General features: G+C 38.3%; 1 protein-coding gene across 1 annotated transcript in view; it reads left to right on the top strand.

Moving 5' to 3' along the window:
* The window catches only part of MDFIC (MyoD family inhibitor domain containing), a 94,675-nt gene extending 68,315 nt beyond the window's left edge, over positions 1-26,360 (top strand). The window contains exon 4 of the mRNA XM_056118227.1: positions 24,198-26,360. Coding sequence (XP_055974202.1) covers positions 24,198-24,445 — 248 coding nt within the window. The 3' untranslated portion in view covers positions 24,446-26,360. The remainder of the gene's footprint in view (positions 1-24,197) is intronic.
* Positions 26,361-26,977: the final 617 nt, after the last annotated feature.

Raw genomic sequence — 26,977 nt, 5'->3', positions numbered from 1 at the left:
TCATGGTAGCAAATTCTAGAAAGAAAAGAAAAATACGGAAAATCTAAGTTACTTTGCTCATGTTTTCTGAAAATAACAATGGAATCCCTATCCAAAACCAGACGACATTCTTCCAGGATCTAGAAAAATAAAAAATAAAATTTGTATGGAATCAGAGAGACCTTGGGTAGCCCAAACCATACTGAAAAACAAGAAATTGGGAGGTATTTCTTTACCTAATTTGGAACCGTACTGTAAAGCTATAGTAATCAAAACAGCATGGTTGTGGACTAAAGATGGACCCTCCGATTAATGAGTCAGAATCAAATATGCTCTGACCAAACCCCATATATTTGGGTAGTTTGAGCAGGCCCAGTGACATCTCCATTGGAAACTTTGTTGTTACTGTGTTTGGCATATCGAATACATCACGGGTAGCTTGCCAGGCTCTGCTGTGCGGGCAAGATACTCTCGGAAGCTTACCGGGCTCTCCGAGAGGGACGGAGGAATCGAACTCGGATCGGCCATGTGTTGGCTGCGTGCAAGGCAAACGCCCTACCTGCTGTGCTATCACTCCAGCCCATTTGGGTAGTTAATTTTGGATAAAGGGACTGAAAACATGAAATAGTATAGATAGCCCCTTTAACAAATGGTTCTGGGAAAATTGAATAACTATGTGTAAAAAACTAAAGCTGGATTTGTATCTTACACCTCACACAAGTGGTCTTGAGATTTAACCAGAAACTATAAAATCCACTGAGAAAAGTATAAGCAGAACAGTTCAAGAGTTGGATCCTAAAGTTTCTTTCGATGATCTGATACTAGTGGCAGAGGCAACAAGATAAAAAATAAACAAATGTGATTACATAAATATAAAGAGCTTGTCCATGGCAAACAAACAAACAAAAAACCATGGACTAAAACTAAAAGACAGCTAACTAGTCAACTAAATATGTAAAAAAAATATGCATTCAACACATCAGATATTTGATATCCAGGATATGTAAAGTCCTCACAAAGATCAACAAACAAAAACAAAAATTAAAAAACCCTATCAGCAAATGGGGGGAGGGAATGAATAGACACTTCTCAAAGGAAGACAGTCAGATGGGCAATAGGCACATGAAAAAAATGATAAGCATCAGGTATCAACAGAGAAATCCAAATTAAGACAACAGTGAGATACCATCTCACACCAGTGAGAATGGCACATATTAAAAATAATTGGAAAGGAATGATCTGTGTTTGCAGGGATGTGGTGATAAAGGAACTCTCACCCACTGCTAGTGGGCATGTTGTCTGGTACCACCCCTGTGGCAAACAGTATTCAGAGTTCTCAGTAAACTTTTAACTGAACTGCCATGTGGCCCAGCATTTCCACTTTAGCGCATCTATACCGATTATGTAATGACAGTCTCTCAAAATATGCACACTATTATTCATTGATGTACTAATTACAGTGCTAAGATATGGAATCTACCCAGGTTTCCAACAACAGATGAATGAGTTATGAAGATGTGGTATATATAAACAATGGAATACTATGCGGCTACAAAGAACAGTGAAATCACGCAGTTTACTGCAGTATGGATGGAACTGAACGTTACCATGTTTAGTGAAGCCAGAAGAAGAAAAATCAATATAGGATGACCTCACTCAGTGAAATATAAAATACTGGATGAGGAAATACATTGTAGTAATAGGGGAATGCTAGATCATCCTTGATCTATATGTTTAGAAGGGAAATAGAGGAGGAATTGGGGGAGGGGGGCAGGAGGAGACGGAGAAGAGAACGAGAAGTTATGAGTTAAGAGGCATCAGGGTTTACCAGCGATGTGAGTAGGGTTATAGCCATCCAAACACAGATTCGACAGAACTGAAAACATGAGATCTAAGTGGCAACCAGTAGAACTCTGCAATATGCCTGTCAAGTAGACAAGCAGCAGTGGAGTGAGGGATGGGATGGGGAGGGAATCTGGGAACAATCTTGGTCAAGGAAAGTTGACACTGGTGAAAGGATTAGTGTTGAATTATTGTATGCCTAAGCTCAATTCTTAGTAACTTCATAAATCATGGCTCATTCATGGTCATGGTCCTCCCGTTATTCATCGATTTTCTCGAGCGGGCCCAGTAACATCTCCATCGTGAGACTTGTTGTTACTGTGTTTGGCATATTGAGTACGTCACGGGTAGCTTGCCTGGCTCTCCGAGGGGGCAGAGGAATCGAACTCGGGTCGTCCATGTTGGCTGCATGCAAGGCAAATGCCTTACTCGCTGTGCTATCGCTCCAGCCCATGGCTCATTAATAAAAATAAATAAGTAATAGTACAAAGACAGTGAGTTAAATGATTATAGAAATCAGTATTACCAATTACATGTTGTCAGTTTTGGGTTTATGGAAGGGAGCATGTACCTTCATGCTTGATTGTATGATGTACCTACATCTTGGATAGGTAAGTGGGGTGGAGATTTCTTACAAAGTTTCCTGTGTGGTACTTATCAATGATCTATCATACTTCTCAGATTTTTTGGTCATTAGAAGAGAGCAGCCTTGCTTGGAGATGTTTTAAATGAACAAACGTTTAAACATGGTGTGAATTTATAGTTTTGGAGATCTACCTTCTAAAAAATATTTGATTATTTGGAGTGATGTTTAAAGTGTGCCCAGTAGGCTGAAGAAATAGTATAGTGGGCAAGTAGACAATGCGGTTCCATCCCTGGCATCCCATATGGTCCCCCAAGCATCACCAGGAGTGATCCCTGCTTGCAGGGCCAGAAGTCAGCCCTGAGCATCACTGGGTGTGGTCCTAAAACCGAAAAAAAAAAAATTAAAAATGAAAATAAAGTGTGCCCAGAGTGTTCATTCATTTTAGAAGGATTATAGAAAATTTTTTCATAGCTGTAATAATGGAACTAGACACTGCCTAATACTGTAATTCTCAAAGGAAGAAATTTTAGGAATATAGACAAAATTTGCAGGATGTTTTCAATCTTCTGACAAAAGCTGTCTGATGACTCATGAGTCTGTCATTTAGAGAGTTGTATACACAGGGAAAAATAGTACCACAGTCTTTTCATTAACCATGATTTTTTTTTCTTCAAATATTTTGAGACCACTTACAGTAAAATTTTATCTCAGAAGATGATAAGTAACAGTTTTAAACCAGAGAGATAGTACAATTCAGTAAGGCACTTGCCTTGCATGTGGCTGACCCAAATTTGATCCCTTACCTCTCCTGAAGTGATCCCTAAGAATAGATTCGGGAGTAAGCCTGGAGCACACCACTGGGTGTGGCTTTCAAACCAAAAACCAAAGCAAAACATTTCTTTATATTTTGTATTTCACTTAGCCTAGATTTTTTACTACACTAGTCTAAGATTTTTGCCTTTATAAAAATATGAGTTTCCATTTTTCATTTTAAAGAAATAAAAATACTTAAATTGGTTAATGTATTGAATGTTGATGTGTAGTTCATACCTTAATTTATGTCCAAATACCATATGATCTACACTGCCCATTGACAATCTGGAGGAAAGAAAAAATTCTAAACTAAACCAGATATATATATATATATGCATATATATGTATATATAGTTGTCGTTACACCTTTTGGATGCTACTATATTCTTATTTGGTTTTGGATTTGGGGGCCACATCTGGGGTACTTAGGGGTAGTTACTCTGGACTTGATGCTCAGGTATTGCTCCTGACGATGCTTGATGACCATGAAATGTGGGAATCAAACTCAAGCTTTGTGCATGCAAATTGTGTGCCCTATACTCTTGAACTCTCCTTCCTGCCCAACTCTGTACATTTTATTGTTGGCTTTCATTCATTTTTACCTCACAGTGGTTTATTAGTATAGTTTTACAATTCAAAATGAAGCTTTGTGTGTCCCCATCAATATCTCTATAAAGTCAAACAGGTAGGCCAAGCAACAGTACAGAGTTTCTTTTTGTTAACAAAGACTAAAATATTTAATAATACTGGGTGGGAATTAAATTTCAACATGAAACTTTTGAAAAAAGAAAAGAAAAGGATTCTTGCAGGAGAGAGTCCAGACATTAAGGCACTTACATTGCATGTGACCAACCCAGTTTGATGCTTTGTACCACATGTATCCGCAAGCACTGCTGGGAACAACCCCTGAGCAGTGCTGTGCGTCTAACCCAAATGCCTCCTTTCTCTCTACCCCCCTCACCCCCCACCCAGAAAAGGAGAAAGAGAGGACTGTGAGAAACTACAAGGTTCTGTTCATGCCTAAGAGAAGCTTCCATATTTGAATAGCAAATTTGTCAAATCAATAGATTTGGTTGTTCCTTCAAAGTATACTTTCTGTACTTTTATTAATTTGCCTGTCTCTCTTTTGCTATTTTTGAACCCACCGCATGTAGAAATTCCATATACTGTATTAATTTACTGTGCTTTAGAAAAAACAAAATGGTAGTGATTCCTGCCATTTATGGTAGGGGCAGGCACTTGATTCTCACATAGTGCTCAGAGGGCTCTTGACTGCTCCCAGAGATACCTGGTCAAGTAGTCTGGAAGGTTCAATAGTAGGGGGAGTGGTGATGGGGAGTATCAGGGATACTGAGGGGAGGCAAGCAGCATCAGGTACTGAACTTGGGACCGACTTATGCAGGGCAAGCAACCTGATTTTTTTCTCCAATCCTGATTCATGACTTTTATGTTTTGATAATATTTCAAATCATTTTATCTCTAAGACTATTAACTTTTGTCAGTGATTTTTCAGTGTATACCATCTTAGTGATATCATTTTTTTTTCGAATTCCTTGTCTGTTTTTGTAAATTGCGGTCTCAAATGACCCTGCCAGAGCTTGACTTCTAAAAATTAATTGTAGCATAGAAATACTAGTTTCTCTTGAAATATTTCCCCTAATTTTAGTACTTACATAGTGTTAAACTATTATAGTTTGAGAACCTTTCACAGCTCTTATAATCTTGTGTAAGTATCAACTAGTAAAATATAAAGTAGAATAAAGAGCTCCTGGTTAAAAAAAAATTTGCCATATTTCTGAAAAGCTCTTACAAAGTGATTTTTTTATATAGAAGGATTAAGTTAAATAGATGAGTAAGCTATTTTAAAGATTCACTTATGATCCTCCAGCTCAGGGTCTATTAGCTTCAGTAAGAAAAAAGATCAACTTAATTTTATTATATTTTAAAAGAAATTTAGGATTTACTTCAATTACAAATTGAAGTGGTCCCTGGGACTTCCTTTGTCCCTGATGCTGTTGCAGAAAATTTTGAAGCATTGTTTATGAATCACTATTTTTAGTTCAAGGCAGTAAATAGATTGTATTAGAACTTATTAATTTGCTAAATTATCTTTTTCTAACTCAACTTTACATATATAAGTATTTAAATATAATAAGTTTCCTTTAATAATATTTATATTTTATTTTGAGCATTAAAGGTAGCTACACACACACACCAAGAATGCCTGTTCTGTCCCTTTTGTACCCTAAGCAGTTTTGTACTATAATTTTTTGTGGCATTCTTGGATTGGAAACTTTCATTTCTACCTGCAGTTTTCAAAATACAGAGAGCACAGATTTTAATGTTTTTTTGTTGTTGTTGTTTGATTTCACTTTGGTGGGATCCCCAGCTGTGCTCAGTGCTTACTCCTGGCTCTGTTCTTAAGCATCATGGCTGCCAAGCCTGCCAGGGATCAAATGTGGGCTGGACTGTTCCAGGCAAGCACCTTACCCTCTGTACTGTTGCTTGGCCTACCTGTTAACTCATTTTTAACATTTATTTTAATTTGGGGACCATAGTTACTGTTTCTCAGAGCTGACTCATGGTCCTGCACTCAGAAGTCATTCCTGGTGTGCTGGGAGGGGGACCATATGGGGTCAAACCTGGGTCAGTTTCCCTCAAGGTTTACCTGCTGTATTATCCATCTGTCCCATTTGTCCGGCACTATTTTATTGCATTTATTTGGGGCTGGGGGGAGAGGTGTCTATATACAACAAAGGAAATTTTCACCGTGAAGACAACTGTATCAGGACTCGTGTTAATAGCTCAGTGGTGTGAGACCTGAGTTCAGTTCTTTCACCACCCAAAAATAAATATATAAAATCATTTGAAACTGTCAAATCTCAGAGTAGCTGTTCTTTCCAGTTTCACATTTTAACAACCAGTGTTTACATTTGGACGACCAGAGCATAGTCAACCATTCCAAGTCATGGAGATTTGGAGAAAAATAAGTTCATAAGTTTCATGCCACAATTTGGTGAGACTGATTTAACTCTCCAAAATAAATAGCACTGTCGTTCATTGATTTGCTCGAGTGGGCACCAGTAACGTCTCCATTGTGAGACTTGTTACTGTTTCTGGCATATTGGATACGTTACACATAGCTTGCCAGGCTTTGCTGTGCGGGTGGAATACTCTTGGTAGCTTGCTGGGCTATCTGAGAGGGGCGAAGGAATCGAACCCGGGTCGGCTGCGTGCAAAGCAAACAGCCTACCCACTGTGCTGTTGTTCCCACCCTCCAAAATAAGTGCAGGAGCAAAATATATCAAAGTAAACAAGCTTGGTTGTTGTTGAAAAAATTGTTTCAGGACTCCTAAGCCAGTCGTGTGCTGAAATTTGTATTGATATGCAAGATAGGATCCCTTTCCAAAAACTGGTAATTTGTACCGGCTTCTTTTACAGTTGACCAAAGGAACGTGGAGGCAGTAAATATCCTTTACCATGTATGGATAATTAGAAGCAGAAAATCAAATAATTTTAAAACACTTTGCGCAGAGAAATTGATCATGAACTTTATCTTGAGAGGAAAATTCTCATATAATAGTAGTTGTCTCCAAAAAGACTGATAAATCTTAGAGTTTGAGGGAAATCCAAAGACAATGAAAAGGAAAAAGCAGGGTGGATTAATAAACTAGTTTTCCAATGACATATTAAACCTGCTTAAATTTCTTCTCTTACTTCTCTTGGGAAATCAAACTGAAGGAACTGGACCTCTTGGGGAATAATATCCCCATACCATAACATAATTTAAAGTTGACACCAGAAGTTGAAGTTTATTTTTTCCCTAATAATTATGCTGAGTGGGGGACACAGAAATTGCCTTTTGGAGTGACAGGGAATAGTTATTTAGAAAGTGTTTATAAAATCTATGATAGAGACCTAGAAAATGTGTTCTCTGAAGTGATGAGAGAAGTCAAAGTAATCTTTAATTACTTCAGGCAATCAAAATGAATTTAATCAAATCAATGGATATTATTTAGTAAGGGTCTGCCATCTGACTGCTCAGACATGTGTACTAGATTCCGTAGGGGAGTTCCATTTTTTATCTTAATAGCATGCCTTTGATTTTTTTTGTTACTTTTTTTTAAAAAAATAATACGCTTTTAATCACACATACCTGTCTGGGCCTAACTGTCTTCTCAGCCTCAATAATCTTACCTCCCATCCTTATGTTCCTTACCCAGATTTAGACCTAGATAAAACTTCTAAATTGATTCATACCCTCTCATTTTGGCATACCTACCATTCAGAATTTTTAAAAAATTACATTATCTTTTCAAATAATCTGCTTTTCTACTGAAAACATTATCTATAGGTAATGAATAACACCTGAGGAAACGATGATGACCATAAAAAATCGCTCAGTGCTCTGTGGTCTCAACTGCGTAGCTGTAGTATCACTCAGCAAATCTTTTGTCTGTCACGAATTTATCCAGTAGCTAACTATTCATTTTGCTCTGTAAGAGGCCCTGTTTTGTAGAGTTTGGGATACAGTCTTGAACTGCACAGACAAGCTCACTGGCCCTTTTCCATTTTCCATGATGCCTATTTCATTGTGCTCCTTCTTTCTAAAAAAAAAAAAAAAAAAAAAGAACCAATCTTCAGAACTTGCCATCACATTCTCAGGCGTCTCCTCTGTCTCATCACCTCAAACTCCAGCCAACATGCCTGCTGCTGAACCTGCTCAAATTTACCTTCCACTGCAGAGAGTTGCGTGTCTCTTTCGCCTGGACCCTGTTACAGTTACTACAGATTTAGATTTAGTCACCAGCCTTTGAAGTCCTTTTTCCGTGTTCTAATCCAGACAACAGCATGGAGCTGCTCTTTTGTCAAACACTGTGTGCCATAGTTTGTAGAGCTCTGTGTTCCTTGGTAGTTTTTCAGCTTCTCTTCCTCTTCTCAGATATCTTGAAAGCGTTTATCTATCGTGTCTTCCTTATTTTTTCCAATCATTCCTCTACTCACTGCTGTTCTTTTTTATCCTTACTGTTTCACTGGCATTCCTCTGGCTGAAAAGTATCTGGCGTGACCTCCATAAAGTACTTTTCTTTCTTGTTCGGTGGCTCCTCCCTTTCCTGAAACCACTTTAAATCCTGTCTCTGCTGCCTGCTTCCGTCCTTTCTGTCCTTTCTTTAAATCTCTTGTCTTCTGGTATCTGTTTTGCTTTTTTTTTTTTCTTTTCCCTTTCCGTGTTACATTTCTCCTGCATAATGTAATAATTTAACTCACTGTAAGGGTTTTCGACTTTGAAATTTGAGTCCACATCCAATTCCTTTCAAGCCCCAGAACACTGTCTCCTGCTACCTCTGGGACATCACCCAGTCAGTGGACATCACAGGCTGACCATGTCTGGTCTCCAGAATTTTATGCCAAACTGTTTTTCCTTCCTGAGCTTCTTCCTTGATAAACAGCTGTAGAAGCCAGGGAGTTACATACAAATTCTGTCTTCCTACCACTGCCTGATCCCCTAATCTGACCTCCTTAATAATCATCCTGCCTGGCCCCACAGACACCATGTTACCATGGATTTGGTCTCTGCCTCCCAATTTTCAAATGGAGTAATAGAAACTTTCTCACTGATTTTCAATGCTGCATTCCCATGGAGCCACTGTGTCTCCGAAACTCTCCTGTTCCTTTGTCTGTGCTTTGTGTAGCCTCTCCGCTGCCTGGTACTGTTAGTAACTGAGGGGAGAGTTCTTGAGAATCTTAGGAAAGATTTGAATACAAAAGCAGATACTAGAGAAAGTTTATTATGCAGTTCAAATAGAAAAATCCAGGTTCCCCATGTATGGCATCACTTTCTCTGTCTCTGACACTGTCTCTGTCACTGTGTGTGTCACTCTCCACCCCTCCCCTCCCCTCCCCTCCCCTCTCCTCCCCTCCTCTCCCCTCCCCTCCCCTTTCCTCTCCTCTCCTCTCCTCCTCCTCTCTCCCTCCTCTCTCTCTTTCCATCCCTCTCTCCCTCCTCCCTTTCTCCCTCTTCCCTCCCTCCCCCCTCCTCCCTCCCTCCCTCCCTCCCTCCCTCCCTCCCTCCCTCTTCTCTCTCTCTCTCTCTCTCTCTCTCTCTCTCTCTCTCTCTCTTTCTTCCCCCTCCCCTCCCCCCCAGCTGGATTTTGTTTCCAGTGTTCATGATCTGGTGTGGTCTCTACACCATTCTTGCCTTCAACATTCCTGATCTGGAGTCTGTCTAGCAGAGAGGATCCATCACCTATATCTCCTTCTTGCGTCTTACTGCTCTGTAACCAGTTACTGGGCCTCTACCACTGTATTCAGTGGTTCCCTGTCATCCTGGCTTTCCTAGTCTCTGGCCGTGGTCATCTGTGTCTGGGTGAGACTTCCTTGTCTCCATTGGGTTTAGGAGCCCTGGCTGTTTCTGCTGTCTGTCTGGGTAAATGAGCCCTACCCGGTCCTTCTGTCTGTCTGGGCATAGATGAGTGGGCAAGGAGACGAGAGCTTCCTTCTTCCTGTTGTTTTTTGTGTGTGCATCCTGTCCTTATATCTTTTTTTTCCTGGGCTTCCTTTTTATCTGCGGTCATGTCCTACCCTCATCCGCCCGTTAGCTATTCTTGATTGGATACCTCTTCCACGGATGTGATTAAAATAACCAGATTGGATTAACCTTAGATACGTTCGTTGATCTGGTTTCACCCTTCCACTGTATCAGAACCATTTCTTGCTTTTTCCTTTTTATGTGTAACAGTGGCTTCTTCTAGGCATTCAGAAATCACCCTGATTTCCTTCTCTCCCCTCCACTTTCTCCTTCCCTAGAGCCCTATCTTCCAAATCTGAACATGAGCTTAATGAATAAATATTTGTAGGTTGCTTATAGCAGTTTCTGGAACATAGTGAGCATTATATAAAATCTTGCTAAATACAAAATCAGAAAGCCTAGAGGCCAGAGAGATAGTGCAGGGGTTACGTCGCCAGCATCTGATACCATGTATGATGACCTGAGCATCACCTCCCACCAGATAAAATAAAATCTGGATATAATAAAAAAATATATAAAATAGAATATAAAACCATGGTAAGGAGAACAGGCTTTGGAGTCACATAGAACTCCAAGTAGTTTTGGACCTTGGATCTTCCTCATTGTAGCTTTGCCTCACGCCAATTAAAATTTTTGAAACTCGTTTTCTTCATCTATAAAATGAGCCAAGCCCATCTAATAAAATTCTCTATGATGAAGAGATGATGTCTTTAGGTATCTTCCAAATGCGGCTTTACAAATTTTTACTTGTTCTCCCAGCATCACGAGTTTTATCTGCATCTCACATTACTATGCTACACTGAAATTGCATTTTTATTGAACAGCCTCTGTGTTAAAGCCTCTGTGTTAGAGATTGGCTTCTGCAGCATGGGCACTGCCTGGCACTTTCATTCTAGATCCGAGAGCTATCAAGACTGTGTTCCTATACTGGTTAGGAATGAGGATTGTATTTCTTCACCTTTCCCCCAGTGTTTATAAACTTAGTACTTTTCGGAAGTTTTCTGACTTAATAAGACTCTATCTCCCTACTATGTTCTTAGCGCCCAGTATATGCTTTACACTATCACTTCTTTGAAGCTGATTTTAAGGATGCACCATTAGTTCTACAGAATGTCCCTCCAGGAGCCTTTGTGACAGCTGCATAGTCTATCTGCTCGTAGGTCATAGCCAATTTGGAGTCAAGTTATTTATTAATTGTGCTTTGAACATTGTGTTTATAACACCAGCAATGGCCCTGTGCAAGATGACAGAACAACCTTAAGCTAGAACTTAAGATAGATGGTATCAATTGTAGAAATGCAGTGCCTGAAAGGAATTTGGAGGTCATTCTCCTTTTCACTATACAACTAAGGATATTGTGTAAAATGACTTGTTTAAGGTCACTTTGCCAATTAGTGACGAAATCAAGATTAGAACACATTTTAATTTTCCAGTTACTATTGAGGGTTATATTTAGATCTCTGCCATCCATGAAACAGACATGAACATAAATTAAAATATCTTTGTTTTGTGCTCCCAAGATGTTACTTTACAGCCACCAACAGACACATTTATTCTGGGTACTTCTGGCACTTACCTGCCCGAATTGTGCCAGAAGGTAATGAGCTCTGACTCAAACAAAGCTCATTTTGGGGGGGGTGGCCCAGATGAACTGCATAAAGTTCGGAGACAGCTCACTAAGTGGGGTTTTATTTTTATCTTTTCCACAATTTAAAGTAATAGGCATAGCTACAATAATTTTATTATATGAGCAAATGAAGTTCATATGCCTTTGCCCATTTCAGAGCACTGCAAATAGCATGTTACTAGGTTTTCTGGGCTCTGAGATTATTTGGCCAGTAAATTCTGGTGGACGTAGGTACACATTATCATTTCCCTCTAAGGCTTGTGACGGTGCCTTAGAAAATCAAAGACAGGAGGACTGCGTAACGTGGCTAGAGAGCGAGGCATGTGCAAGGAGTGACAAAGCCATCACAGTGTCACAAATTAATTCCATAAATAACAGGATTTGCTTCCTGTGTGCGGCTTTGAAAGGTACTTTGGTGTCTCATTTCACTGTCACTTTTCACTCAGCGTTGTACTTCATCTTGCCTGGAGTGTCTGTTAGACCACTGTGCTCTTTAGTGGGGCTCCGGCCGTTCTGAAAGCAAAACTCATCCTGCTGGGGATGTTGCCCTGGCCTTCCCCCAGGCCTGCAGGAAGTCACTGCTCTGGCCTCTCAGCCCTTTGGTTTGCACAGTTGCCCTTTGGACTCTGGGACAGTCAGGTGACTGGGGAGAGTTGTTGTGGCTGATTCCAGCCCTGTAGTCTCTGTCAGCTTCCTCGAGTGTGTTGTTTACTCCCACACTGCCATGAACACAGAAGCCACCACTACCTACGAGCAGTTTGTTCTGAAAAATCATCTAAAAACTGGAGATGCATGCTGAAAGTAGACTATAGACCGAGCATGATGGCCACTCTGAACCTCTTTTGCAAACCACAACACTGAAAAGGAGAGAGAACAAAAGGGAATGCCCTGCCACAGAGGCGGGGTGGGATGGGGGGGGTGATGAGGGGGTGTGGGAGGGCTACTGGGATCATTGGTGGTGGAGAATGGGAACTGGTGGAGGGATGGGTACTGGATCATTGTATAACTGAAACCCAAGCACAAAAAGTTGTACGTCTACAACTGTACCTCATGGTGTTTCACGAATAAAAATTTTAAAAAATAAATAAATGAATGAATAAAATAAAAGCTAGCTGAGCCACTCCTCCATGTTTTCTCACTGAGCAAAGGAGGAAAAAAAAAACCCAAACAAAACAAAGAAAGTTTTGTAGCGGGTAGGAAAGATTGAGACACTCTCCATAAACACCACGCTTGGTGTTGTGAGCTACAGATGAGAGGAATGCAACGCCCAGAGTTTCTCCCCGAGGAGGAGAGGGTTTGAATCCCAGACTTAACATCCCAGTTTTTAAGCTCTGCATCTGAGAGGTCAGTCCTCCGTGTCACCTCCACCCTAAACAGCCTTGAAAAAAACAGGGGAGCCACGTCCACAAGACTCACACAGAAGGCTACACAGCAAAATGAGAAATGCTCTTTTAGTGCTTGGAGACTCTGACTCACCAGCTCTGGGGATCAGCACTGAGGCTGCCAGTTGGAATTCCTAGACCTGATGTGAAGAAGTTAATCTGCCTATTCTCGGAAGTCATCCTGAGGAAAAGGGATTGAATTGAACGCACATCCGGTGGCTGACTACCTAACTTTTGCATGCTCCCTTGCTCCAGCTGACTGTTATCTCCTAAAAAAGAGCTTGCCCCCACCTCTCCTCTGGCATTCCAGTGTTTCTGGCTTCCACATAGGGGCACTTCTTTTGTTGTTTTGTTTTGTTTTGTTTTATTGAACAGCACATATGCTCCAGGGTTCTACAAAACAGTAACAGAGAATAGAGTTCCTGAATGACTTCTACCCACAAGGCATGGGAGAGGCAGCTGATCCAGAAGCCCATACTTCCTGTGAAAGAAGATTCAATTGCCTATCTTCATATCACGGTTTGGTTTTAAGGCCGCACCTGGCTGTGCTTAGCCTGGCTTAGTCCAGGCTTTATGCTCAAGGATCACTCCTTGCAGACTTGGGAGACCTTTTGTGGTGTCGGGATTAAACCAGATTGGTCACATGCAAGGCAAGTGCCCTACCCACTGTACTGTCACTCTGGCCTCCGTTTTAGTGGTTGGAATGGAGAGAATTTTTAGAAAGAAGCCCATTTACTTGATTAGGGCATTCTTCTGAGAGGCAGGCATATGGTTTTGGTGTCAGAGAACATACTTGGGGAGCCACAGAAGGAAGGAAGTTGGTGAGGTGAATACTGCTCAACCCTGAGCCTAAAGGAAAACAAATGAGGTGCCACATGACTTCCTGCCCCGTGTAGTTACTTTCCTCATCAGTTATATGTGGCCAGTTGTCCACACTGACATCTGCTATGTACTGGCTTAAGAATTGACCCCTGCTGCCCTCGTAGGTTGCTGTGGAACGTAGGCCGGAATGAGCTTTATGTCTTTCAGATCCAGGAAGATTGTAAAAGTAAGTGGCCTCTACCTAAAGAAGCAGGTTGTTTTCCTGAAGGAATGAATTCAGTCAGGAGACTTAGTTTCACTTGTAAAATGTTACTGGGAAATGAGAGAAAAGTAGGGCCTCACTTGTCCTCATTTTAATTTTATCTTGGAGAACAAGAATTCCTGTAGATTGTGTGCATACTAGTGAGATTAGAGAGTTCTTGCTCAAGAGACTGTAGGTGCTGTGCATTACACCAGGTTTTGAGATAAGGGTTGTTGTTGGTTTTGTTTGTTAATCTCTTTATTGTTTGGGGGCCACACTAGGCATTGCTCAGAGTTTATGCTCAGTTTGTGCTCAGGAATTACTCCTGGTGGTGCTCGGGGACCCCATAGGATGCCAGGGTCACACCTGGGCCAGCTGCATGCAAGGCAGGCCGTCTCTTCACTGTATTATCACTCTAGCCCCGAGAGAACAGTTTTTAAGAAGTGAGTGAACTAAAGGAACAAGGTACTAGGGTCTGGATACAAGTAGCTGCTTGAGATGGTATTAACTTTGCAGTTGTGTGTAAGAACTCCATGCTTGCTCATAAACTGCATGTATCATTAATATATAATTATGTAGTTAAGGGGTTTGTAAATTGATATATGTTTGGAGTTTATCGTGAAGAAAAATGAAATAGGATCTGAGTTCTCTCCAATGAACACACTATAGTATCTGGCTGGAGCTCTTTTTTTCAAAGTCCTCTCTTTGCCAGGCTTAGAGTCTCAAGGTCCTTTGAATATACATTTTATTTCTTTAAGTATTTTTCCCAGACTGCCTCTCCAGCAACTCCTTGGCACACATCTAGGGTCCACTGGACATTCTCTATCTATCTATCTATCTATCTATCTATCTATCTATCTATCTATCTTTATCTGTCTCTGTGTCTCTGTTATCTGTCTGTCTGTCTGTCTGTCTGTCTCTCTCCCCATTCCCCACCCCCCTTCTGTTCAGCGTGCCCCAGAAAGGAGTTTGAATTCTTTTAGGACTGGCTACTGCCCAGCACCTCTAGATTGCCTAGCTGAGATTCGGAGTAGGCTTATGCTCATAGACAAAGGACAGTAACCAACAGGGAAAGAGTTCACCGTGACAGAACACTGCAGAGCCTACAGTGCCAGAGTCCACTGTTTCTATAAAAGAGGCCTGACTTTTTTTTTCCTAGTTGTCCCATAACGGATTGGATTTCTAGTAAAACTGGTCTGAGGGTCTGCAAATGGTAGTTTTTTCCTGAAAAATCTGCCTTCTTTAAACAAACAAATAACACACACACTCCATTGTTTCATGCCACCAATAGGGGCAATATTACTCACATTAGGAAACACTAATTTAAACAGTTAAACATAAATAAAAACAGCCATCCAAAACTTTCACTTATATAAATATCATGCAGGTTTAATGTTTGTTGCAAAAGCTTCAAAAATCGGGTTTTGAACTATGATGACAGATATTAGACAAACTTACGATCATTACATAATTATATAGATACTGAATCGTGTTTTACAACTGAAACTAATATGAAGTATATATTCACTATACCAGAGCATACACACACACACACACACACACACACACACACACACACACTCGTATTGTCTTCATTGTCAAAAGTAAAAATATATGATAAATAAAAACAAAAGATGAAATAGAGATTTGAGTTGTTAAATAAGTAATTGTTTAAGATTGGCAAAATACTAAGTTCTGCTTTTGGCGAGAGATTTTCATTTGAATTTAATAAATATTTTCGTGCAACTAGAGTTTTATTTTTATGTACTTTGCCCATGCCACAGATGATATTAAAATTAACAGCTCACTGTTAGAAATTGGTTCTTTGTAGGAAAGTGGCTTTAAGATTTTAAATAGCTTTTATTATTCAGAAATGATTTAAACCTTATTCTTAATTAAACATTTTGAATTAGATATTTCAACTGACCAGTTAAATAATTTCACAGTGAATAGATTCCAGTATAGTTTAGTGTCACTGTTTTTGCTTTCTAGCTTTCTGAGAAAGTAAGTGGATAATTTAAATGTGGAAAAATGGATTATTATTTTTAAATCTACTGCTATAGCCAAGTACAGGATTCCCTAAGTCTTTCCAGACAGATTTTGGCTGCAGTCTTCAAAGCTTCTGTCTCTTGAAATTGTCTTCTAAGTTCTTCCTTTTTTTTTTTTTAAGTGTTTGAGTTATGAACAGAGACACAGAGCTTTTTATAAACTTCTTCAGTTAAAATAGAATGGCCTTGTATTGGTGAGAAAGTAAGTCAACGTTTAAGATCAGTACGTAAGATGTTGGCCTCTTGGAAATAAATACCTTGCTATCATCTTTGTTGCTATTACAGTAATAATATCAGTAAGTAGTTCCATGAGAAATCCTTTATTAAGAACTTTATACACATTGTCTCTTTTCATCCTCACAGTGATCCTCTGAGGATAGTACTCTTATTTCTAGATCTGAAATTTCTGATCTTAAAGGCTAATGAGATTCAGTAAACTAATACAAATATTATTTTCACTGGTATTTTCAGCTTTTTCCCTCCTCCTCTATGCCCAGATTTTAACTTTACATATACATCTTTTAAATTAACACCTCCACTAACTACACTTTTACTCTTATTCAGATTTCTGTGTAAAGTTCCTAGCATAGAAAATAAGTACTGGTACCTGTGTTACCTTCTGAGATGCTGTGAAATGTCACTCTTTAGAAGAATTACTTGAACAAGTGCTATAGTTAAGTTATATCCAACAAACTGCATCAGATATCTGCAAGTTTGGATAGTTGATGAATTAACCAAGATCAGGCAGCTGGATAAATAAAAGAAGCAAACAATTATACATTCTCTCTAAGTAAAGTACTTTAAATTACAAATTTTATTTCACACCTCTCAGAATGGGATGGAATCCAGGATTTGGAAGAAGCGAGTTGAAAGAATTGAGGAGTCTTTTCTTGGGGTTATGGGATGGTGCTGTTTTCATCAAGGTTCTCCCCAATCTGTTGAGTTAACAAAGAGTATTGTTCGAATAGAGTATTGTGCAGTCTTCCCTCTGTTGCAGTGGAAAATATGGCTCTTCTCTTTCTTTTTTACCTCCTGACCTATTTCACTTTCTTCCCCACTAGGAAAATATTGACCGCTTTCTGGCTGGGATGCTCAGCCTCCTCATGGGGACTATAATGTGCCAGAAGATTCTGTGTAAGAGGCTCGCTTCAGGCCAGATTCAGGCAGCTGGTCATCTGAGGGCCAGAGGCCAAAGTGCTATGCATCCTTTGGCATGAGGAGCTAAGCTACCGTGCTGTGTTAGTAAATATTTCCTGACCCCACCAACACTTGAGGAGCAGATCTCCCTGGAGATGTCTGTGTCTGGTCCCTCACAGCTGGATTTTCACAGCGCCATCTTGGCTGCCATTCAGGATTACCCAAACTCAACTTCGAGGTTTTGGTTCTCTATGGAGAAGCAACAGTCACAGTCAGGCTATAGCTGCAGAGAAAAATATGTCCACTTCATCAGCCTTCAGCCCCTTCTGCAAGGAGGCCCCGTCCCCCAACTGAGCAGATATAAGCTGTAGAACTGCACTGTAGCAATATCCTCCTGTTGTTCATCGATTTGCTCGAGCGGGCACCAGTAATGTCTCCATTGTGAGGCTTGTTGTTACTGTTTTTGGCATATCAGATAAGTTATGGGGAGCTTGCCAGGCTCTGCTGTGTGGGCGGGATACTCTCGGTAGCTTGCCAGACTCTTCGAGAGGGTTGGAGGAATCGAACTTGGGTCGGCCGAGTACAGTGCAAACGCCCTACCCCCTGTGCTATCTCTCCAGCCCAGATAAGAGCTGTAGCTTCTCAAAACTTAAGAACACCTGTGGGGTCTCTGCCCCTTGGTTGTAAAGCTAGAGTCAGATCTGATTTCAGTGTAGTTCCTTAATGAGCTAATTACCCAGAACTGACAGCTTATGTTCTCACATATAGTTGTCACTTTGGCATACCATTGGGCTCTTAAAAATGGTACTGTAAAATCTGTTGCTTGTGATGATTAAGAAGTTATTTTAAAGCGCTTTAAAATCATAGGAAACTTTATTGGTGATTAGTCAAGATAAAACAAACAAAACTGCACTTGCTGAAAAGTGGGTTGTGGGTTATTCTCAGAATCCACTGCACTTTGTCCTTCTGTGTATTCTGCTGTTCAGTGTCTTTGTTCCAAGAAATTCAAAGCACCTGTCATAACACACCTTAGAAGAAGGAAACCAAAGATGAAATAGAACTCTGACTCAGAATAAGAACTGAGTTTATTGTGTAAATAGTTTCCCGGTGTCTCTAAATAAGGGTTCCTTTTATAACTAAAGGTTTTCCTCATAGTATATTTTTTGACCACATGTAATTGCATAAATCAGTTTGAGATAATTGTATTATTAAACTAAAATACTCTTATACATAGTAATCTCAGTCTCATTTTAAATCGAACAAAGCTTCTTGTATGAGTCATAGGTATTTCACTAGTCTTTTAAGATGGAAGATGAAGTAGATTTCAGTTATTACCTTCATTCTACTGGGAAGCTAGAAACTACTGGATATGCCATCTGCATGGATTTCATGCTGATGACCTCTCCTGGGACTCAGAAATTTTGTTTGGGTTTGTGTCTGCAGTGATTTCCTAACAGGTTTTCAAATGTTGTGCTAAAAAATGTCCTTTTATGCTTTCTTTTTAGTTACTTGGACTACTTGAATGTGCCTTTGTTTTACAGTAGCTGTCAGTCTGGTGTTGAGCTCGTCTCTCAGTAGTACACTGAATTGTGCAATTCTTGCTTGGCCCATTTTGGGTCAGGCATTCTTCCCAGAACCTAGTTGGCTTCTCAGAGGTTAAATACTTTCAGCAAAACTGTACATATGACTAAATGAAACCATGAAAACGAAAAACCTCAAGAACAGGGGAATTAGAATTCTTTCTGACAGTGAACTGCACCAATGCAGAGGAACCCTTTTTTTCTAAACTTTGGTTTTCTATTCAAGTCTTCTTGGTTGTAGCATTTTGTATAATCCTCTCTTTGTTTCAAATAAAACCAGTATCTTGAGTCTTTTGTAATTCTTGATTCCCTTGGGATAGGGTAGGGGTGGTAATACTAAAATCTCTAAATACTAAAATACTAAAAACATCTGGACTTTTTTTCCTTAACCTTTTAATTACTCCCAAGTCACAATCAAACTACTCTTCTAGGCAGTAGAAAAGAAAACTATTTGGGGCAAGTACTAAGCATCAGATTTAATTGATTTGACCTATTTTATTTCATTTTTTAATAGTTTTGATGGAAAGTTGCTTAGAAAGTTCTGAGGGAAGAGAAATAGAGAAAGTGTTCAAGAGAGAACATGGTTTTAAGACTCCAGTAGAGACAGAGAGACCAAAAAAGCAAGATTTTAAACTACAACACCCAAAAGGAGAAAGAGAGAGAGAGCAAAAGGGAATGAATGCCCTGCCACAGAGGCAGGGTGGGCTGGAGGGGACAGGGTGGGGGTGGTGGGAGGGATGCTTGGATCATTGGTGGTGGAATATGGACACTGGTGGAGGGATAGATACTTGATCATTGTATGATTGAAACACAAGCACAAAAGTTTGTAAGTCTGTAACTGTATCTCACGGTGATTCACTAATAAAAAATAAATTAAAAAAATAAAAAGCACTATATGTGTTTAGGGCAGAACTTGGGCTTGAAGACTAAACCTAATTTGATAGATTGCAAAGAAGTATTTTTTCATTTCTTTTTTATTATTGTCAATGTGGGTATTTCTCTATTTAGGATATACAGAAAAATGCTCGTTTTTTTTTTCTTTCTAGATGTCTCTGTAAATGCATCTTGCTGACTAATCTCTATTTTGCATTTTGGTTTGTGGCTTCTTGAAGTGTCAGTTACTAGGGATGGTTTTTCAGAGTAGCCTGATTTACTCTTCTAATCTGTAAAGGGCTTATAGATGACTCTCTCTCTCTCTCTCTCTCTCTCTCTCTCTATATATATATATATATATATATATATATATATAACATTTTAAGTATCTATTGGTTGTAAGTGTCTGTATTTGGTAGATGTCTGTTTTTTAAAGTAGATGCCTTTTTTTTTCTACTCTCTTTCCACATGTGATGTGTGTATCAGTTCTCCAAGTCAAACTTTTTTCTTTCTTATGGAAGGTTCACATATACCATCAACTCTTCATTAAAACTGAAATTCACCGTTATCTTTTGAAAAAACAAAGAATATGAGCCACAAGTTAAAAGGAAATGAGCAAGAAACATGAGAAAGTATTGGATGTATAGCTGCTCAGGCGGGCCCCCAGGAAGATGAACAACACACAATTTATGATGAGTGATAAAGCTACTAACCCTGTCTCTATGACTTCTATGCCTTTGACTTTGGGCAAATTATAAAATGTTCTGTAATACTATCTCTGCATTGGTAGATATAGAAGGCCAGTATTGCTTCTTCAGAATGATGATAGAATTCAATATTTGTAAATAGGTTAAAATAGAATTTTATACCAAGAAATCTTCTTAAATATTTTAAGTGAATGATGAAAATATTTTCGCACCTAAGAAACATATTTCTTAATTCTGAAAATAGCAAATAAATCATTTTATATAATGCCAGGCTTCCCATTCTATGCAAAACAGTGACTCATTATAGAAATCAGATAATGTTATAGAAGAAAAGGCTAGAAAAGGAGTATTTGATCTATTAAGAGATAAGCAATTTTACATTCTTTTCATTGCCTACTAAAAATAGAGACATTGCAGCAGACTAATTTGTAGAAATTGTTGACTGAAGTAGCAGCTTGGGAAATCTCATTTTTTTGGCTTAGAGCTTCTAACTTCTATGTAGCAAATACCATTATCTATGATATGGAAGAGATAGTAATACTCAAATGAGTATCTCCTATAAGCAGTAGTGACTTTAGCATAGACTGTCACTCCTATCTTTTCTTTTTGAGGACTATTGACTTTGCATCATCATGTTGAATCTCTCCTTCCTGCTTTCTTCTCCTTATTTCTATATGGAAATGGCCGTACTGTCTTGTTTTGAATCCAGCACTTAATATTTTTATTTCATGCAGCTACAAGAATTTTGTTCATTGACTAATTTATCAAGCATCTACCTCTTCATTTCCTGGACCATTAATCTTCTGACTCAGTTAATTTTATTTGGATACTTCTTCATCAAATCAGACTCTCATTGTATAAAAGTGTACTCATTTGTCTTGTTGTTATTTTACCTGAGAAAAGTCCCATACTGGGAGCAAGTCACTAGCTGAAATGGCAGATCACATCCCTTGCACCTGTGCGGTCCTGAGTTCAACCCACTGCAGCACATTCACAGCACCACTCAATGCAGCCCTGATAACTCCCACTCACCTGCAGACCTGAGAACCCAGAGCACTCCTGTCTCTGGCCCTTACATTTTTTGTTATTGTTGTTATTTTGCTTGCTTTTTTGCCATACCTGACTGATAATCTAGGTGTGCTCTCAGGGATCACTCCAGGTACCATATGGAATGCAGGGGTTTGAACCTGGGTTGACTGCTTGTTAGACCAGTGTCTACTTGCTATACTATCTCTTAAGCTCCCTTTTTTTTTTTTGAAAAACCGTGTACCAAGAAAGAGTGACCATAATTTAGAAGGAACTGGTATCTGAATATTTGAATAACTTCTGGAACTCAGTGGGGGGTGGGGGGATGAAGTATGAACACTTAGTAGACACATGACCAAGAAATGGAAACGCGAAAGCTAGCAAACTTTAAAATAGGTCCAAGTTTACAGTAAATAAGGATGTTTAACATAAAACTACTATAGTGTAATTTCTCATTCCATCAACCATCATGTGAAAATGGTATCAATTTCATATAGAAAAATAACACTAAGAAAGAATGCATGGTCTCAAGTGGGGGAAGCTCAGACTACCATTCACCCTTGAACATAGGAATGAGAAAGAAAAAGAAGGAAAGAAACCAAGGAGGATAATGAGAGGGATGGAAGATAACAGGGTAAGGGACTTCAAGTGCATCCATAGCGTAGAGATTAATGTGTGTGTGTGTGTGTGTATGTGTGTGTGTGTGTGTATAAGCTATGAAAATCATGGTGCCTTAATATCTAATATTTTTTAATGTATGATTCTCCGAGCACAGCCAAGTGTGACCCCAAAATAAATAAAACAGGAGTGTGTGTGTTTAAAAAAAAAGCCTGAATAGATACATTAGATAAGATAATAAGACAAAAAAAACTAAATTTTTTTCTATACTATAGTCTTGGATTTATGTACTTGTCTTCAGATTCTCCTGATAGGATTACTCCTAAAAATATTAAAGGACATTGGAAGAGGAACCTGGGAACTCTGGTAACTAAGCCAATTTTCTAGAGATCATTGCATATGAAAATAATGTGACACTCAGGATAATGGAAGGAAGATGTATAGGATTAAAATCTAATACTGCAACAACCAAAGTATTCTGAAATTTGTTTTGAGTTCTTTTGAAGCTTCACAAAGTTCTATTCTCATCTCTTTTTTTCAATATTAGACACCACAGAGTTAAGAGTCTATAGGTAAAGTGGAGGGGAGAGACTTTAAGGATTTGTGTTTTTAATGATGGGATGATTATAGAGAGGCTTGTAGAGTCTATTGAGACAAGACATACTATGCCAAGTACAGTTGCTTTTCTTTACCTGAAGGATAGTCCCTGTTATGATACATATTTTCTTTAATCTCACCTCTATGTTTAGAAGTTGTGTAACGTTTTATAAAGATCATTCTTTCCTATTCAGCCAGCACTATCAGAGAACATAATTCCATCCTACTCCCATTTTCAGTTATACACCAGTTGCTAAATCTCTATCAAAGACTCTCTGTTTAAATGCCAAATTCAGAAATGCGGAGGTTTATGATAGTGAAAGAGTGGAGATTATTGCTTATTGTTACTATTATAAGAAGTAGTACATTTGTTGAACATTACATTATACAACATATTAAAAATAATTTAGTAAAAATGTACAGGTGTTATAAAATTTCACAACTGTCTATAGGGCTGATCTTAATTACTGGTATTAGAGTTCTTCAGAGACAGAATTTTTCAGTTGTTCAAAAGGAACAAATCTGGAATATGGTATACTAAATATATTTAATTGTAATCTGTTTTCTCTCCTTTGTGAAGTTTGGTAAGCATCATTATATAAGAAGCATTAATAGAGATATTTCAGAAAATATAAATCCTAAGCATTGCCACCTAAGAAGTAGAAAAGCAGAGTTACTATATCAGTATAAAGTATCTGTGAGAAACAGTTAAAAAAAAAAAACAAAACTAAATACCTCTTCTAGAAAGGATGGTTGGACCTAACCAGAGTTTCTCTTTTTGTTTTTAAAATTCTTGTGACATAAGATCAATTTGGGAACATGAAATTGAACTAATTTAATTAAACCATAAAATATGTTGATCCCAGTTTAATAAATTCCAACTTAACTACTGAATCTATTATTTAATAATATTCTGACTAAGTCTGTTTTTTTCTTCTATCTTTGTAATAAGTAGCTCAATCAGTTGAAACAAATTTCTTTCTGAAGGAAATGGGTGGGTTTGGGCCAATATAATGAAAGGCAATAAAACAGGTAAGATTAAATAAATAAAATAAAACAGGTAAGATACATTGTAGAGTAGAGGATTTAAGAACTGTTTACAGAGAATCAAAGTAATCTACCTGCATGCAGACAATATAATAAGACCATTTTCTCCCAATTCCATACCTGCTTGTAGGGCCAGAGAGATAGGACAGAAATTAAGGAACAGGCCTTGCATACAACTGACCCTGGTTCCATACCTAGCACCACATGGTCCCCTGAAGTGAGTACAGCACTGTAGGCCATACCCACAAGTTGCTGAATCTCTATCGGTGCTGCTTGGATGTGGCCTTGGAGGACCGTGAGTGCCACTCTGATGCCTGGGTAATCAATGGAGATATCTCAGAAAATAGAAAACTAGAAGCATTGCACAGAAACAGGAAGCAGTGTTACTGTGTTATAAATTATCTGTTAGAAATAGGCCAGGACCTGAATATTCAGCACTATTAAATCCATAGGATTGCATCCATCCTTGCATTGGATCCTCAGCTTCACAGGCCAAGAATCACCAGAAGAGGCCCCCAGGCCTCCTGAGCATTGCTTGTGAGCATAGTGCCTCCCAAATAAATAAGTAGAATTACTCATCTAGAATTGAATTTGTTTCTTTTTGAGTTTCCAGCCCACAAAAGAACTGCATGTCATTAGGTCTGAATTGCTTAAGAGGAATTGATTAAATTGTGTGTTGATGGTTTACATAATTTGTTTCTTCTTTTTCTCCACCATGCTTTCTCCTCATGGTTGAAATGAAGACTGTTGTGTCCACTGCATCCTGGCCTGCTTGTTCTGTGAATTTCTGACCCTCTGCAATATTGTTCTGGGACAAGCTTCATGTGGCATCTGCACCTCCGAAGCCTGCTGCTGTTGCTGTGGAGATGAGATGGGGGAAGACTGTAACTGCCCTTGTGACATGGACTGTGGCATCATGGATGCCTGTTGTGAATCATCAGACTGCTTGGAAATCTGTATGGAATGCTGCGGGATTTGTTTTCCTTCATAAATATTTATCTTTAGTTTGTGTTAAAACTGGAGAGTGTTTTCCTTTTTTTTTTTTTCTTCTACAGGCTTGGAAAAATACATGATAAGATTCTCATGAAGCAACCCAGTCTTTGCACTGTTTAACTCAGTCTTTTGATTTCTGGAGGTCTTTTTCCTATAACTAAACCTTCATGGTTTAATATGTGAAATGTTAACTACTTCTAACTTTTAAACTTCATCCTAGGTTACAGTGACTGAGGGACATTTTGACACACACACACACACACACACACACACACACACACACGTAACACACAAAATTAAATGTCTCTTTTTTAGTACATATTTCTATTTCTTTGGATATGCCTCTTGCTCCAAAATATGTTGTTTTTCAATGGCTATTTAAACCAGCTTCTTGTTGGTGTTTATCTGTTAATAGGTTAGAGTAAGTGTCTTTAATAGAGACCTGAGGGAATAAACCCACACAGTAGTTAGACACCTTCTGTCTATGTTCCTATATTCCTGCACTATTTTCACTTTCTCTGCTTATTCCACAGACATTCAGTAGGGAGGGTCCTATAATCTTTTCCTGAGACACAGATGATGGCAGTCAGCGCTTATCCGGACAGGAGTAGACACTTTAATAGAGGGAAAAAGACCAGTGAGGAATGAACCTGTTTAGAAGGCATAGTCAAAGAGAGGATTAGGACAGAGAGAAACTCAAAAGGCTACTGGTAGGGTTATACTCAAAGAACAGTTACTGTTTTGACAAGTGTTCCAGAAGTTTCAAGAATGGGGCATTTGAAGAGGCTTTTAGGTTGAGTGATTCATCTGCTGCTTGAATGAATTATTTAGATTTAGGACAAAGCTTTGGGTGAACAACCTAAACTGGGGTGCCCTTAAGCAGATTAAAAGAAAAATGCTTTAAATATGTATTTTCTTTAGCTGCAGAATACATTCATTTTAGCTGCAAACTTTAAATTAACTAAGAATATGCATTTTTACTCTAATTAAAATGTTATGATAGTTTTTGATTAAAATGCCTTGTTAATTGGTTAATTTTACAGAGAATGTGGAATAATATTGACAAATTACATTCAAATTATGCATTTAAATTGCATTAAATTTTTAATACTAAAATTTCCATATTCAGAATTTGACTCCCCCCTCTCCCTCCCCCTAGAACTTTATCCTTTTTTTGGAGAGTGGGGAGATTGTTAAGACTTTTTTTTTTTTTACAAAAAATTTGTATTTTGTAAGTGTTAATTTATTTTTGTTGTGCTCGGGATTGAATCTGGGCTTCACATATGCAAGGCATTTGCTCTACTGCTGAGCCATCCCTGGCCCTTAATGCCTGAATCTTAAATGCAAATCCGTCCCTGCTACTACTACTGTGGGATTCTTGAGAAACACTATTTAAACACATTCCAGTGTTGCATTTTTATGTTAAATTAAACCAAATTAAAATAAGATCAAAGCCTGGCAAGCTCCCCATGACATTCGATATGCCAAACACAGTAACAGCAAGTCTCACAATGGAGAAGTTACTGGGCCCGCTTGAGCAAATCGATGAACAATGAGAGAACAGTGACAGTGACAGTGATATATAGTTATTAAAACATGGAGATTGTGTTGCAGATGAATCGATAGTAAATTCTCTTGTTATGTGTTCTCATTGATAATTTTGATCTCCCCCAAATTAATTTGGTTTGATTTGATGATTTATATGCTTTTGGGGTAATAGTTATTATTACATGTGTTTGTGGTATCAGAGGTTGAAACCAGGACCTCATAAGTTTAAAGCATGTGCTTTACTATGAAATCACATACTTGGCCCCAATAGTTATTTTTAGTGCTTTATTAAATTGATAGTTAAAACAAATGTTCTTTTGAGTTGAAACATAGGTTTTACTCCTATCAATTACTTAAAAGGCTTTTTTTAAAAATCTTAAATTCCCAATATAATAGTGCTTTATATACAAATGCACTTTAAATTGTCCAGTTTAATTCTAATAAACAGCTATATTTATCTCCCTTGTATAGTCTCTTTCATTTGTTACATCAAACATAAGAACATCTTTATAATATCTCATAACAACTAGATTCTGAATATTTACATATAGCCAAAGTTAACTTAGGCGTATATAACAGGATATAAGAATATCATCTGTGTATGACATATAAAACCTATTTATAATGACCTGAAATTGCTAAACTATTTGTTTTTTCATTCTGCGAAATTTTTCAACCAAATGGCTTGTCTAATATTTAAATGTATCCTGCTACTATTTGCCATAAAAATGTTAGCACTTTCAAAATAATTCTCTGTAACAGAGAACTTTAATTGATGGCAGAATTTTATTTTCATATTTATATTTAGAGTACTCTTCTCTATAGTCTGTTCTGCAGTGATTCCATAAAATACATTATATAATTTTTAAAAATAAATTAAAATAATAAATGTAGAAAATGTGAAAATAGTTTCAATATGTTTTAGAACATTTTACGTAAAATGTTTTGTTGAATTATTTGTCCATCATGACTAAATGCTACA

This window comes from Sorex fumeus, unplaced genomic scaffold (genome assembly GCF_029834395.1).
Source record: "Sorex fumeus unplaced genomic scaffold, SorFum_2.1 ptg000037l, whole genome shotgun sequence".
Classification (NCBI taxonomy): Eukaryota; Metazoa; Chordata; class Mammalia; order Eulipotyphla; family Soricidae; genus Sorex; species Sorex fumeus.
This window is presented reverse-complemented; position numbering and strand designations above follow the sequence as displayed.